Here is a 15,022-nt window from a genome sequence, read left to right on the forward strand (position 1 = left end):
TTATACTACCAATAGTGTCCACACACAGCAAGAGGGTTGTTGGTTTGAATCCTGGTTCTGCCGTGTGTGGAGTTCACATGTTCTCAGTGTGTCACTGTGGGTTTCTCTGGTTTCAGGTGTTTAGATGAACTGTGTGAATGTGGATCATCAAAAGTTTTCTTCACATCATGTAAAATAATTAAAAAGGATTCAGCAGTTTAACAAATCACCTGGTTTCTTCCACCACTGATTTAAATACATCAGCTTCTTAATGTGAGTTCAACGAGGCGTCGCTGCTGATTTCACACAGAAGAAGATTTAACATCATCATTTACAGCAGAACTAATACTGGTAATAAGGATTCACTACAGCTGCTTGAACACGGAACAAAGTTCTTCAACTTCTCCTCTGAGGCTGGAAATACAAGGATTCAATCTAACATGAGTTATTCAAACTTGAGCCAGTAACGAGTAATCCATTACTTCAGCAGAGCCGTTGTTGTTGACTGTGAATCAGGCGCAGTTTGCAGCAACTGGTCCCGATGACTCACTGCGGGTTCCACGCATGAGCAGCAGGACAAACATCAGGTGGAGCCACCAGATAAAAGCTGTCTGCAGCGGCGGAGCCTCAATCTGATCCGGGATCGAACCACATGCAGCCGCGCGTCACCACCATGCACAGCTCCAGGCTGCTGAGCGCGCTCCTGTGCGCACTGCTGCTCGTGTCCGGCACCGCTGGATCCGCAGAGATGGAGAGTTCCGAGGACCTGAGCCCCAGAGCTCTGCGGGACTTCTACCCCAAAGGTCCGAACCTGACCAGCGAGAAGCAGCTGGTAAGAGCCGGTCTCCGTGCACGCGTACACACCGTGCACGCTTCGTTTCTTCTGTATCTCACCAATTATACTCTTTACTTTGAATTAGTTTCTGCTTTGGATTGTTGTAATGAACAGAAACATGTGACGTTTAAGGACAAATCTTCCACTTTGTTAGAAATGAAATCATATCAATATAAAATATTGACATAAATAGTAAATATTCCTCATCTTCATGTTCAAAGAGTTTTTAGTTGAAGTAATTCACCAACACTGAACACATGAATGTTCTTTGTGTTGTAAGATTATATGTTTATATGCAGTTCATGATATTACATATTATACATATATTATATATGTAGAGAGAAATCAAATATATGTATAAATATGAGATCATATATATATATATATGTGTGTGTAATATGAAATGATATGTCTATATATATATACGTTTATATTATGAGATTATATATATATACATATGTGTGTGTGTGTAATATGAGATAATATGCATGTTTATGTGTATAATATGAGATTATATATATAAATGTGTGTATAATATGAGATTATATGTATATATATGTGTATAATATGAGATGATATATGTGTGTGTGTGTTTGTGTAATATGAGATTATATGTATATATATATGTGTATAATATGAGATTATATGTATATATATATGTGTGTATAATATGAGATTATATGTATATATATATATGTGTATAATATGAGATTATATGTATATATATATATATATGTGTGTATAATATGAGATTATATGTATATATATATATGTGTGTATAATATGAGATTATATGTGTATATATATATATATATATGTGTGTGTATAATATGAGATTATATATATATGTGTATAATATGAGATATGTATATATGTGTATAATATGAGATTATATGTATATATATATATGTGTATAATATGAGATTATATGTATATATATATATATATATATATATGTGTGTGTATAATATGAGATTATATATATATGTGTATAATATGAGATATGTATATATGTGTATAATATGAGATTATATGTATATATATATATATGTGTATAATATGAGATTATATGTATATATATATATACATGTGTGTATAATATGAGATTATATGTATATATGTGTGTATAATATGAGATGTATATATAGAGTGACAGCTGTTTGTGTGTGTTTCAGCTCGGAGCTCTGCAGGAAGTTCTGGAGAAGCTTCAGGCGAAACGTCTTCCTCTGTGGGAGAAGAAATTTGGTCAAGTCCCCACGGTACAGATCACTGATTTATAGATAATCATTGATATAGATAATCATTGATCGTATATCTCAGAGTTAATCCCAGTGTCTCTCTCTCAGTGTGATGTGGGGGAGCAGTGTGCCGTGAGGAAAGGAGCTCGGATTGGGAAGATGTGCGACTGCCCCCGAGGAGCGTTCTGCAACTTCTTCCTGCTGAAGTGCTTATGAGCCTCGGATCTGAATGTAGTAATGTAAAGTAAAGAAAAGTGTCTCTCGGTTCCTTTGTAATAACTGTAATATTTTTTTATGATGCAGCTGAGCTGAGTGACTGACGCCTCCCACAGACAACTGTAGTAGTTCTATGATAAATATATATTTATTAAATACTTTAAAATATATATTATATCCCAGATCAGTCTGTACAGATGTTAAGAGACAGACAGGAGGATTCACACAGTGTAAATATTCAGAAACACTTTATGTCTGAGAAGCACAGGGTCAATGTTGTGATGTAGTAGGAGCTAAGAAATTACCCACAATGCACCGTAAACCTGAGGACCAGGTACACAGTGAAAAGCCTGAACAGCAGAATGATGCAAACAGGACAGAAGACGGTTCGTTACATGATGTTTTGTGTCTGACTCAACAATAAACTGTGGATCAGGGTGTTTTGTAAAATCAGGGCATCGCTGCATGTTCTTTAAACCTGACTCATGTAACAGGCGCGTGCACAGACAACAAGTTATATAACGTGCACGTCCTGACTTTACTGTCATGATTTCATTTGTGATGTCACACCTCCTGGGGCGGGGGAAAATAAAATGTGCAGAGTCAATGAAACTATGAGCGTCACATTCATACAGCAGAGAATCCAGATTTAAAACTAAATATAAGAATAATAAGAAAACAAGCAGGGAGCCTCACATCTCAAAAATAGACGTCTTTGTGTTTAGTTCAACCCTCAGTTGAAAGTTTGAGCATCACACGTGCACACGTTTCTCTGTGCACACCTCAGATCTGAATTCAAGGCAGGTACTGATGTTTATGACATCACAGCTTGTTTGGAGCCAATCACAGTCCAGTAATAAAAGATGAATGTAGCTGCAGCACAAACACACAGAGAGAAGTTTTCAATTCAATCAGTTAAACTCTACGACAGGAACTAACATTTTCATTTATAGATTCTACATTTTTCAATAAAATGGCGGAAGGTACAGTTTGTATATATATATATATATGGGGTTAGCGTTAGGGTTATATATATATATCCTGTGTGGAACAACCAGAGCAGAGCAGCTCTCTCTCTCCTCTTGGTTAACGAGCTGCAGAGTTCTGAATGAATCTCTCGTGTTTTCTATTGGATGCTGTAAAAAGTGCATTAATCCAGTCCAATAGAAATGAAGGCATGAATCAGCTTTTCAGCTTCTGATGATAAATGATCGAACCTTTGCTTTGTTTCTAAGATGAAAAATGAGGTTTGGTTTCCTCGTTAATGTGAAACTCAGATCAGAGTCTGAGATAAAACGACTTGTCTCCTGTGATTTAATCCAAGGATTCAGTTGACAGATTATTTTACAACGCTTCTCTTTTGGATTTTGGGCCGTTTTAAGTTTTATCCTCATTAAGCTTTAGGAAATTATCCGAGCTGCACATTTAAACACATGGATCATTTATTAAGTTCACAGTCGCTGGATGATTTCTCTGGATAAGAGGAAATATAAATGAACTCATTACCATGCAAACCATAATCAAACAATATACTAAGATGAGTGATATAGGTACATAGTTACATTTTAAATCCACTGAGTCAACAACGCAGCTGAAATCTTTCTCTCATATCAACACTGAACCTGGTTGGATGTTAGAAACTGTGAGAGTGAGACAGGAAATCAACTGAAACCAACTTACTGCTGCATGGAGTCAAACAAAGAGTCTGAACACACACACACATTAAATAACTTCCACTTCACAGGTTAATCCTTCTTCATCAATCAGTCAATCAACCAACCAGAAAACCAATCAATCAACCAACCAACCAATCAACCAATCAACCAATCAACCAATCAATCAAATTATATTTGTATAGCCCATATTCACAAATCCCAGTTTGTCTCATGGTCTTTAACAAGGTGAGACGTCCTCTGTCCTTCACCCTCAACAAGAGTCAAACTACTAAAACCTTTAACAGGTAAAGAAGGTAGAAACCTCAGAGACACATGTGAGGATCCGTCTCCCAGGACGGACACAAGTGAACAGATGTCACGTGGAACAGAGAACATCAGAGAGATCAGAGTATTTACAGCTTTGATTAGAATAAACACTTTGTAGCTGAAGGTCAATGAACTGATGGATTATTGTCAGTAATGGTCGAGTATCTGAGGAGACGTATTATATATCAAGCAGACTTGTTGTGATCATAGTCCACGATCAGGATCCACCACGATCAGGATCCACCATCAGGATCAGATGCCAACACGATACAGAAGCGTCATACTGGATCCACCATTACGACCTCTGATACGTGTTCCACAGATCATAATCCATGATGTGGCCACAGCCGCGGCCCTGGATCTGTGGACGATAAGGCAAAGGGACTCCGGGGAAGAAGTCAAGTCAGTAACATGTATTGATGGGATATGAATTACTTTGATGTGATAAAGATTGAGAAGAGGAAGGAGAAGCTGGAAAGAGAAGCTCCGTGTGTCATGTGTCCCCCGACCTTCTAGATCTATAGCAGCAGAACTAAGAGCAGGTCTAAGACAAACCTGGACCGGCTCTAACTATAAGCTTTATCGTAAAGGAAGGTTTTAAGCCTACTCTTAAACGTACAGATGGTGTCTGCCTCCCGAACTGAAAGTGGGAGATGATCCCACAGGAGAGGAGCTTGATATCAACCAATCACTCAACCAACCAATCAACCAATCAACCAACCAACCAATCAACAACCAATCAACCAATCAACCAATCAACCAATCAACCAATCAATCACTCAACCAATCAACCAATCAATCAACCAACCAATCAACCAATCAACCAATCAACCAACCAACCAATCAACCAACCAACCAACCAACCAATCAACCAATCAACCAATCAACCAACCAATCACTCAACCAATCAACCAATCAATCAACCAATCAACCAATCAACCAATCAACCAATCAATCAACCAATCAACCAATCAACCAATCAACCAACCAACCAACCAATCACTCAACCAACCAATCAACCAATCAACCAACCAATCACTCAACCAATCAACCAATCAACCAATCAACCAACCAATCACTCAACCAATCAACCAATCAATCAACCAACCAATCAACCAATCAACCAACCAACCAACCAATCAACCAATCAACCAACCAATCAACCAATCAACCAACCAACCAATCAACCAATCAACCAATCAACCAATCAACCAACCAACCAACCAATCAACCAATCAACCAATCAACCAATCAACCAACCAATCAACCAATCAACCAACCAATCACTCAACCAATCAACCAATCAATCAATCAACCAATCAACCAATCAACCAACCAACCAACCAACCAACCAACCAATCAACCAACCAATCAACCAATCAACCAATCAACCAATCAATCAACCAATCAACCAACCAATCAACCAATCACTCAACCAATCAATCAACCAATCAACCAACCAATCAACCAACCAATCAATCAACCAATCACTCAACCAATCAATCAACCAATCAACCAACCAATCAACCAATCAATCAACCAATCAACCAACCAATCAATCAATCAGTAAAATCCTCCAACCCGACCCGACAGGATGAATCTTCATTCGGGCTCGAGAATCTTAAACATGTCAGTTTCCATATAAAACAGATTTTAAATGACAGAGTAGTAATTCATTCATCATTAGCATCATTAATGTGACTTATGGCGCGTAGAGTTCAGACATTAACTCAGTGAGCTGCTCACTGAATGTCAACATTATTTTATGAATATTTTTCACTTATTATTACATTAATATATCTGAGCTGAGGCAGTTTTGTCAGAAGAAATTTCCTCCTGCAGCAAATCAAGTTTATGATCAGTTATTAGGCTGCAGATACTTTGAATGTTTCATGATCATTTTCAGAAAAGACACAAGATTAAAATAGTTTCTTCTGTGTTTATTGAGCTTTAAGATCAGATCAGGTTTTATAATCACTTAATAGAGAAACTACTTTTTTCTTGGCTCTAAGTTTACTGATGATAGTTTTTAGACTAAAGTCACTGATGTATGATATTTTTCTGTAAATTCACATTATGTCGTCACTGAACTGTTCTCGTCTCCACAGAGTTAGAATCATGTGTGAAAACAACTTTATTTATCATGTATCAATCACATCCACTTCAATTACACAACAACTACTAATAAAGAAGTTCACAATTTACCTGAAAACATGAGTTTACCGCCTTAAAATGCCAAAGAAAATACATTTATTTGAGAAATTACAATTAAAATAACTATGGAAACTATAAAAATACAGTTATATTAAACAATTGCAACCTGATGTTGGAAGGTTTGAGATCAATTTTCTTAAATTGTCTAAAACGTGTCGTTAATTCAATCATCTCCTGGATTGAAAACAAACGAATTTCAAAGTTTAAAGATCTAAAGTTTGATTCTGATTTTATTTGACTTGACTCGATGTTTCAGTTCAGTCGTCTGCGTCATCGCTGTGGTTTCTGTGATCCGACGTCTGTCAGCTGTCATCAATAATACAGAGCGTGTGTGTGTGTGTGTGTGTGTGTGTGAGTGTGTGTGTGTGAGTGTGAGTGTGTGTGTGTGTGTGTGTGTGTGTGTGAGTGTGAGTGTGTGTGTGTGTGTGTGTGTGTGTGTGTGAGTGTGAGTGTGTGTGTGTGTGTGTGAGTGTGAGTGTGTGTGTGTGTGTGTGTGTGAGTGTGTGTGTGTGTGTGTGTGTGTGAGTGTGTGAGTGTGTGTGTGTGTGTGTGTGTGTGTGTGTGTGTGTGTGAGTGTGTGTGTGAGTGTGTGTGTGAGTGTGTGTGTGTGTGTGTGTGTGTGAGTGTGAGTGTGAGTGTGTGTGTGTGTGTGTGTGTGAGTGTGAGTGTGAGTGTGTGTGAGTGTGAGTGTGTGTGTGTGTGTGTGTGTGTGTGTGAGTGTGTGTGTGTGTGTGTGAGTGTGTGTGTGTGTGTGTGTGTGAGTGTGTGTGTGTGTGTGAGTGTGTGTGTGTGTGTGTGTGAGTGTGAGTGTGAGTGTGTGTGTGTGTGTGTGTGTGTGTGTGTGTGGACCTGAGGACGTGACAGTTTGTGCTTTTAAACTGAACAAACCTTCTCCCGTCCTGTTTCCCAGAGAAGCTGTGAACTTGGTTAATATTTCAGTGGAGGAAATGGAGGAAAATGTCTGTGGGTTCAAGACATGAAGGACAAACTGTGACTCATCACAACTTGTCTCATCATGTGAGACATCAAGCAACTCTTAAAGATCATTATGATTCCAGCTGTTTCATTCAAATTGAGTATTTATTCTGAAACATCTGTCACTTGATGAAGTGTCCGTCCATCAAGGGATGTCTCGTGTTGTAATAAAGAAATAATCACGTTTCTGCTCATGAGACAAAATCAGTGTGTAAAGTAGGAAGGGAAGTAGGGGATGAAGTAGGTGAGGAGGTAGGAGGGGAAGTAGGGGAGGAAGTAGGTGAGGAGGTAGGAGGGGAAGTAGGGGAAGAAGTAGGTGAGGAGGTAGGAGGGGAAGTAGGGGATGAAGTAGGTGAGGAGGTAGGAGGGGAAGTAGGGGAGGAAGTAGGTGAGGAGGTAGGAGGGGAAGTAGGGGATGAAGTAGGTGAGAAGGTAGGAGGGGAAGTAGGGGAGGAAGTAGGTGAGGAGGTAGGAGGGGAAGTAGGGGATGAAGTAGGTGAGGAGGTAGGAGGGGAAGTAGGGGATGAAGTAGGTGAGGAGGTAGGAGGGGAAGTAGGGGATGAAGTAGGTGAGGAGGTAGGAGGGGAAGTAGGGGATGAAGTAGGTGAGAAGGTAGGAGGGGAAGTAGGGGAGGAAGTAGGTGAGGAGGTAGGAGGGGAAGTAGGGGAGGAAGTAGGTGAGGAGTGTAATGGCTGTTTTTATTCTTGTGTAATGATTAATGGATGAAACAGACATGTATGTTGAAAGAGGAATGAACAGATGTGATTCTCGTGGGTTTAACTAACTTTATGAGTGTTGTTTAAAGGTAGTAGATGTTTATGGCCTTCCTCCTTTTGTTTGACACTTGACAAATGATCACTGCAGGGGTCACTCAAGGGGGTTTGATCAGAGGGGTGCAGGGATTCCTTACGTGTATACAGGAAGGGGGTCTTTTGTGTTGTAAACGAAGATAAGGGACCTCTGAGACAGATGGTACATGAAAGGGGTCACTCCAGGGGGCTGAGACAGAGATGGAGACACGATGTCTATACACCTTGATCATAGATCAAAGAGGTTTATTGATAACCATTTGCTTCTCTTGGGGAGGGGCTTGTAGTGTATAAAGATGTTCATTCTCCTCTAAGTCTTTGCTCATTGTATGATGTCCTTCTGGTGATTTGTACTCTGAGTCCACCTGCAGGTGTAAATTAAACTTACCAGAGAGACAACTGTATGATTTGTGCTTGACTTTACAGAAATTCCCATGACAGGAGGTAGGAGGGGAAGTAGGGGATGAAGTAGGTGAGGAGGTAGGAGGGGAAGTAGGGGATGAAGTAGGTGAGGAGGTAGGAGGGGAAGTAGGGGAGGAAGTAGGTGAGGAGGTAGGGGATGAAGTAGGTGAGGAGGTAGGAGGGGAAGTAGGGGAGGAAGTAGGTGAGGAGGTAGGAGGGGAAGTAGGGGAGGAAGTAGGTGAGGAGGTAGGAGGGGAAGTAGGGGAGGAAGTAGGTGAGGAGGTAGGAGGGGAAGTAGGGGATGAAGTAGGTGAGGAGGTAGGAGGGGAAGTAGGGGAGGAAGTAGGTGAGGAGGTAGGAGGGGAAGTAGGGGAGGAAGTAGGTGAGGAGGTAGGAGGGGAAGTAGGGGATGAAGTAGGTGAGGAGGTAGGAGGGGAAGTAGGGGATGAAGTAGGTGAGGAGGTAGGAGGGGAAGTAGGGGATGAAGTAGGTGAGGAGGTAGGAGGGGAAGTAGGGGAGGAAGTAGGTGAGGAGGTAGGAGGGGAAGTAGGGGAGGAAGTAGGTGAGGAGGTAGGAGGGGAAGTAGGGGATGAAGTAGGTGAGGAGGTAGGAGGGGAAGTAGGGGAGGAAGTAGGTGAGGAGGTAGGAGGGGAAGTAGGGGAGGAAGTAGGTGAGGAGGTAGGAGGGGAAGTAGGGGATGAAGTAGGTGAGGAGGTAGGAGGGGAAGTAGGGGAGGAAGTAGGTGAGGAGGTAGGAGGGGAAGTAGGGGAGGAAGTAGGTGAGGAGGTAGGAGGGGAAGTAGGGGATGAAGTAGGTGAGGAGGTAGGAGGGGAAGTAGGGGATGAAGTAGGTGAGGAGGTAGGAGGGGAAGTAGGTGAGGAAGTAGGTGAGGAGGTAGGAGGGGAAGTAGGGGATGAAGTAGGTGAGGAGGTAGGAGGGGAAGTAGGGGATGAAGTAGGTGAGGAGGTAGGAGGGGAAGTAGGTGATGAAGTAGGTGAGGAGGTAGGAGGGGAAGTAGGGGAGGAAGTAGGTGAGGAGGTAGGAGGGGAAGTAGGGGAGGAAGTAGGTGAGGTGGTAGGAGGGGAAGTAGGGGATGAAGTAGGTGAGGAGGTAGGAGGGGAAGTAGGTGAGGAGGTAGGAGGGGAAGTAGGGGATGAAGTAGGTGAGGAGGTAGGAGGGGAAGTAGCAGGGGAAGTAGGTGAGGAGGTAGGAGGGGAAGTAGGGGAGGAAGTAGGAGGGGAAGTAGGGGATGAAGTAGGTTAGGAGGTAGGAGGGGAAGTAGGGGATGAAGTAGGTGAGGAGGTAGGAGGGGAAGTAGCAGGGGAAGTAGGTGAGGGAGTAGGAGGGGAAGTAGGGGAGGAAGTAGGTGAGGAGGTAGGAGGGGAAGTAGCAGGGGAAGTAGGTGAGGGAGTAGGAGGGGAAGTAGGGGATGAAGTAGGTGAGGAGGTAGGAGGGGAGGTAGCAGGGGAAGTAGGTGAGGGAGTAGGAGGGAACGTAAGGGATGAAGTAGGTGAGGAGGTAGGAGGGGAAGTAGGGGATGAAGTAGGTGAGGGAGTAGGAGGGAACGTAAGGGATGAAGTAGGTGAGGAGGTAGGAGGGGAAGTAGGGGATGAAGTAGGTGAGGAGGTAGGAGGGGAAGTAGGGGAGGAAGTAGGTGAGGAGGTAGGAGGGGAAGTAGCAGGGGAAGTAGGTGAGGAGGTAGGAGGGGAAGTAGGGGATGAAGTAGGTGAGGAGGTAGGAGGGGAAGTAGGTGATGAAGTAGGTGAGGAGGTAGGAGGGGAAGTAGGGGAGGAAGTAGGTGAGGAGGTAGGAGGGGAAGTAGGGGATGAAGTAGGTGAGGAGGTAGGAGGGGAAGTAGGTGATGAAGTAGGTGAGGAGGTAGGAGGGGAAGTAGGGGATGAAGTAGGTGAGGAGGTAGGAGGGGAAGTAGCAGGGGAAGTAGGTGAGGAGGTAGGAGGGGAAGTAGGGGAGGAAGTAGGAGGGGAAGTAGGGGATGAAGTAGGTTAGGAGGTAGGAGGGGAAGTAGGGGATGAAGTAGGTGAGGAGGTAGGAGGGGAAGTAGCAGGGGAAGTAGGTGAGGGAGTAGGAGGGGAAGTAGGGGAGGAAGTAGGTGAGGAGGTAGGAGGGGAAGTAGCAGGGGAAGTAGGTGAGGGAGTAGGAGGGGAAGTAGGGGATGAAGTAGGTGAGGAGGTAGGAGGGGAGGTAGCAGGGGACGTAGGTGAGGGAGTAGGAGGGAACGTAAGGGATGAAGTAGGTGAGGAGGTAGGAGGGGAAGTAGGGGAGGAAGTAGGTGAGGAGGTAGGAGGGGAAGTAGGGGATGAAGTAGGTGAGGAGGTAGGAGGGGAAGTAGCAGGGGAAGTAGGTGAGGGAGTAGGAGGGGACGAAGGGGAGGAAGTAGGTGAGGAGGTAGGAGGGGAAGTAGGGGATGAAGTAGGTGAGGAGGTAGGAGGGGAAGTAGGGGAGGAAGTAGGTGAGGAGGTAGGAGGGGAAGTAGGGGATGAAGTAGGTGAGGAGGTAGGAGGGGAAGTAGGGGAGGAAGTAGGTGAGGAGGTAGGAGGGGAAGTAGGGGATGAAGTAGGTGAGGAGGTAGGAGGGGAAGTAGGGGAGGAAGTAGGTGAGGAGGTAGGAGGGGAAGTAGGGGATGAAGTAGGTGAGGAGGTAGGAGGGGAAGTAGGGGAGGAAGTAGGTGAGGAGGTAGGAGGGGAAGTAGGTGATGAAGTAGGTGAGGAGGTAGGAGGGGAAGTAGGGGAGGAAGTAGGTGAGGAGGTAGGAGGGGAAGTAGGGGATGAAGTAGGTGAGGAGGTAGGAGGGGAAGTAGCAGGGGAAGTAGGTGAGGGAGTAGGAGGGGAAGTAGGGGAGGAAGTAGGTGAGGAGGTAGGAGGGGAAGTAGCAGGGGAAGTAGGTGAGGGAGTAGGAGGGGAAGTAGGGGATGAAGTAGGTGAGGAGGTAGGAGGGGAGGTAGCAGGGGAAGTAGGTGAGGGAGTAGGAGGGAACGTAAGGGATGAAGTAGGTGAGGAGGTAGGAGGGGAAGTAGGGGAGGAAGTAGGTGAGGAGGTAGGAGGGGAAGTAGCAGGGGAAGTAGGTGAGGGAGTAGGAGGGGACGTAGGGGAGGAAGTAGGTGAGGAGGTAGGAGGGGAAGTAGCAGGGGAAGTAGGTGAGGGAGTAGGAGATGATTTTCTATTTTAGACATTTGTTGTTGTTAATATGTAAAAGCTTCAAATCTGGTGATTTTTACATGTTTTATTTTGAAGTGGACACACACAGGGTCAGACTCGCTGTCAGACTCAGTCTGTTTCTAGTTCTCCAGACTCGAGGACGTGTTATTGATTCTTCTGGGAATCACCCAGAGACACATTCACACAAAGAGACAGTTCCACCCTGCAGCAGAGAAATGAGGGTTTGTGTGATAATTAGACTGAAAGAATTAAAACAGTGAATGAGAATTAGACGAGGCTCCGAGAGATGGATGAGACGGAGCAGGAGCTAAATGAACGACACCGTCGAGTAGACACCAGGCTCCAGGATGACTGGTAACACTGGTTTTAATGGGTCTGTTTATACTGGAGAAAAGGGTTAGGGGGTTAGGGTTAGTCTCTGAGTCTCTGAGAGCAACAGACGTCTGTGGAGATGGTAGATCCAGAGTAGACTACTACTAATAATACTACTACTACTAATACTACTACTACTACTAATAATAATAATAATAATAATAATAATAATAATAATGAGAATAATAGTAGTAGTAGTATTCGTCGCATTAATAAATACACTTGTCAGTCTGCTGGGATTTCTCTGATGAACCTTGTTCACCAACAGTTTAAAGTTTCATCTCTTCTTTGTTCAATAATTTTCCTGCATTGTGAATATTTTAGATTATTGTTGATTATTTTTTAAATAAAATAAACTTTAATAAAAACACCACTGAATAAACTGTGGGACTATTTTTAAAGAAGTAAATCTGTGTCTCTGATTCTGAGACGTGTTTTACTCCTAGACTTTAAATAAAGAGGTCGAACTGTACGTGTCCTTCTGAGATGTTGGATAAACTCTGATGTGAAGGATTCAAACTCCACGTGTTCAGCTGCAGCCACAGTTTCTTTTCAGCTGGTCTCAGATCATATCTTGTGTTCAGATTGAGCACTGAAGTGAGAAATCACAGAGCAGCCATGTGGATGAAGAGTCCGCTCGACTGCTGAGGCCGAAGACGTCCGACTGACACAAACAAGAGCTTTTTATTTCCAGCTGTGTGGATCTGAACATCTGTAATGAGGGGTTAGTCACTATGAACTCATGGGATTCACTCTGTTCTGTCACTCCAGCTGATGAAGGATTTTTTATGAAGGGCTCTGTGTTCGGCTCAGTCGTGTTCACCTTATATTTGCTTCCATTAGGAAACGTTATCAGGAAACACTCACTGCTCCGTGGACGACACCCAGTTAAACCTGTCAATAAAACCAGAACAATGTCGTCAATGAACTAAACGTTTCAAGGACATAAAACCTGGATGAGCTGTAGTGTTAAACTCAGATAAAACAGAGGTTCTAATACTTAAACACCTTAGAGATACATCATCTAATGATGAAGCTGCACTAGACGACATCATCTTTGCTTCCAGTGAAACATCAGGAACTTGGGAGTGATCTTTGATCCCGATTTGTCCTTTGATTCTCACTTAAAACTAATTTCTAGGACCACCTTCTTCCACTTGCGTAACATCTCAAACATCAGACATGTCTCAAAAAGATGCAGAAGAACGAGTCCAGGCCTTTGTTCCATCCAGACGTGATTATTGTAATTCCTTATTCTCAGGCTCCAGCAGGAAGTCGTTAAAGACTCTGCAGCTTGTCCTAAATGCTGCAGCACGTGTCCTGAAGAGAACCAGGACCAGAGACCACATGTCTCCTGTGTTAGCTTCACTACACTGGCTTCCTGTTACATTTAGAATTTAAAACCCTCCTCCTCACCTACATTAATAATATGGCAGCATCAAACCTTAAAGAGCTGATAGTACCTTATCACCACTAGAGCCCTGAGCTCCCAGAATTCAGGCTGTCGTCCCTAAAGTCTCTAAAGCAGAGGAGGAGCCAGAGCTTCAGCATCAAGCTCCTCTCCTGTGGAATCATCTCAGCTTCAGTTGTGGAGGCAGACTCCCTCTGTACGTTGAAGATTCAAACCTTCCTTTAGGATAAAGCTTATAGTTCGAGCCGGTCCAGGTTTGTGTTAGATTTTAGTTCTGCTGCTGCAGGTCTAGAATGTCGGGGACACATGACACATGGAGCTTCTACCATCAGGAACTCCTCAGTTCATCTGCTCCTTCATCTCCATCAGACATTAAGTAGAAACACTTTAAACATGAAGTTACAAACTGGTTCTTCTCATGTAGTGAATCCTGTTGTTGTGTTGATGTGTTCAGTTCCATCAGCGTCTGTTGTCCTTGTGTCCTGGGAGAGGATCCTCACATGGGACTGAACTTTATTCACTGATCATGACGTTTCTCTGGTGTCTGGCTGCAGTCAATAAACCCTCCTCCTCCATGTTAGCAGATGGGACATGGACCAAACTAACAAATCAAAGTAGACGTTAAATAATTGTTTGTCAAAGATGGTTTCTGTCATTTCAGTTCTTATCTCACTGATGTTTGTTCAAGTGTTTCTGATCAGTTTGGATTAAATTAGTTATTTGATGATATAAAAACCGGTGGAGAAGTCATGATTGACAGCTGAGACTGACTCCTGATTGGCTGAGTGTTTGTATCCAGGTTAATTAGGCTTCTGTTGTGGGCAGTAAGAGGAAGTGGAGACGCATCATCTTTATTTACAGCTTATTATGGAAACCAAAACTTTTGCTTCATTTGCTTAAATTATGTTTATTTAAAAAACATATAGAAACAGGAGCATTGGTGTAAACATACAGAAACAGTGTCGATACTTCACACTTCATTAAAACCAGGACAGGAAATGAAGAAAACACTAATCACAGCAGCACTTAATCTCCACACACATCACAACTGTACACGCTGGATCCACTGTGATCGTTCTCTTCTCAACAGTCTGGGTTTCTTTTTGAAATCATAGATGAATTTAAATAAAATGATGGGAACTGTAGTTGGCCACGTTTTAGAGAAGAACATGAAAACTGCACAAACTAAAACAAACCTTAAAGAATGTGTAGCATGTTTTCAATAAGCTGATTAAAACTGAACTCCTTTCAATCAGTTTATTTCAACTTTGGATTCTTGTCCTCACAGTCCAGTTCTGCCCTAAAGCAAATAAAGTGCGAGTCATGAAGAGTAAAAATGCAACTTCAACCTGTTTCAAGAGAAAACCCTGAAATTCAAGGGTTAATGGGAACTACAAGAAATAATGATGTCAC

At 43.0% G+C, this 15,022-nt stretch overlaps 3 protein-coding genes across 3 annotated transcripts; 1 reads left to right on the plus strand and 2 right to left on the minus strand.

Moving 5' to 3' along the window:
• Positions 1–553: 553 nt before the first annotated feature.
• On the plus strand, positions 554–2,470 carry LOC117759406 (cocaine- and amphetamine-regulated transcript protein). The gene is made up of 3 exons (XM_034581508.1): positions 554–811; positions 1,990–2,073; positions 2,161–2,470. Exons 1-3 carry the CDS (start codon positions 632–634, stop codon positions 2,266–2,268), a joined length of 372 nt encoding a protein of 123 aa, XP_034437399.1. The 5' UTR covers positions 554–631; the 3' UTR covers positions 2,269–2,470.
• A 6,014-nt stretch (positions 2,471–8,484) lies between these two features.
• LOC117759292 (mucin-5AC-like) lies at positions 8,485–9,759 on the minus strand (the record flags this gene model as incomplete). The annotated part of the gene is made up of 1 exon (XM_034581355.1): positions 8,485–9,759. A coding segment is annotated over one exon (1,275 nt), but the record flags the coding sequence as incomplete, so codon positions are not given.
• A 918-nt stretch (positions 9,760–10,677) lies between these two features.
• LOC117759293 (extensin-like) lies at positions 10,678–13,038 on the minus strand (the record flags this gene model as incomplete). Its single annotated transcript, XM_034581356.1, has 2 exons — positions 13,022–13,038; positions 10,678–11,827 (listed from the first exon to the last, which is right to left on the minus strand). Coding segments are annotated over exons 1-2 (1,167 nt in total), but the record flags the coding sequence as incomplete, so codon positions are not given.
• Positions 13,039–15,022: the final 1,984 nt, after the last annotated feature.

The sequence above is a fragment of the Hippoglossus hippoglossus genome, chromosome 3 (genome assembly GCF_009819705.1).
Source record: "Hippoglossus hippoglossus isolate fHipHip1 chromosome 3, fHipHip1.pri, whole genome shotgun sequence".
Taxonomy (NCBI): Eukaryota; Metazoa; Chordata; class Actinopteri; order Pleuronectiformes; family Pleuronectidae; genus Hippoglossus; species Hippoglossus hippoglossus.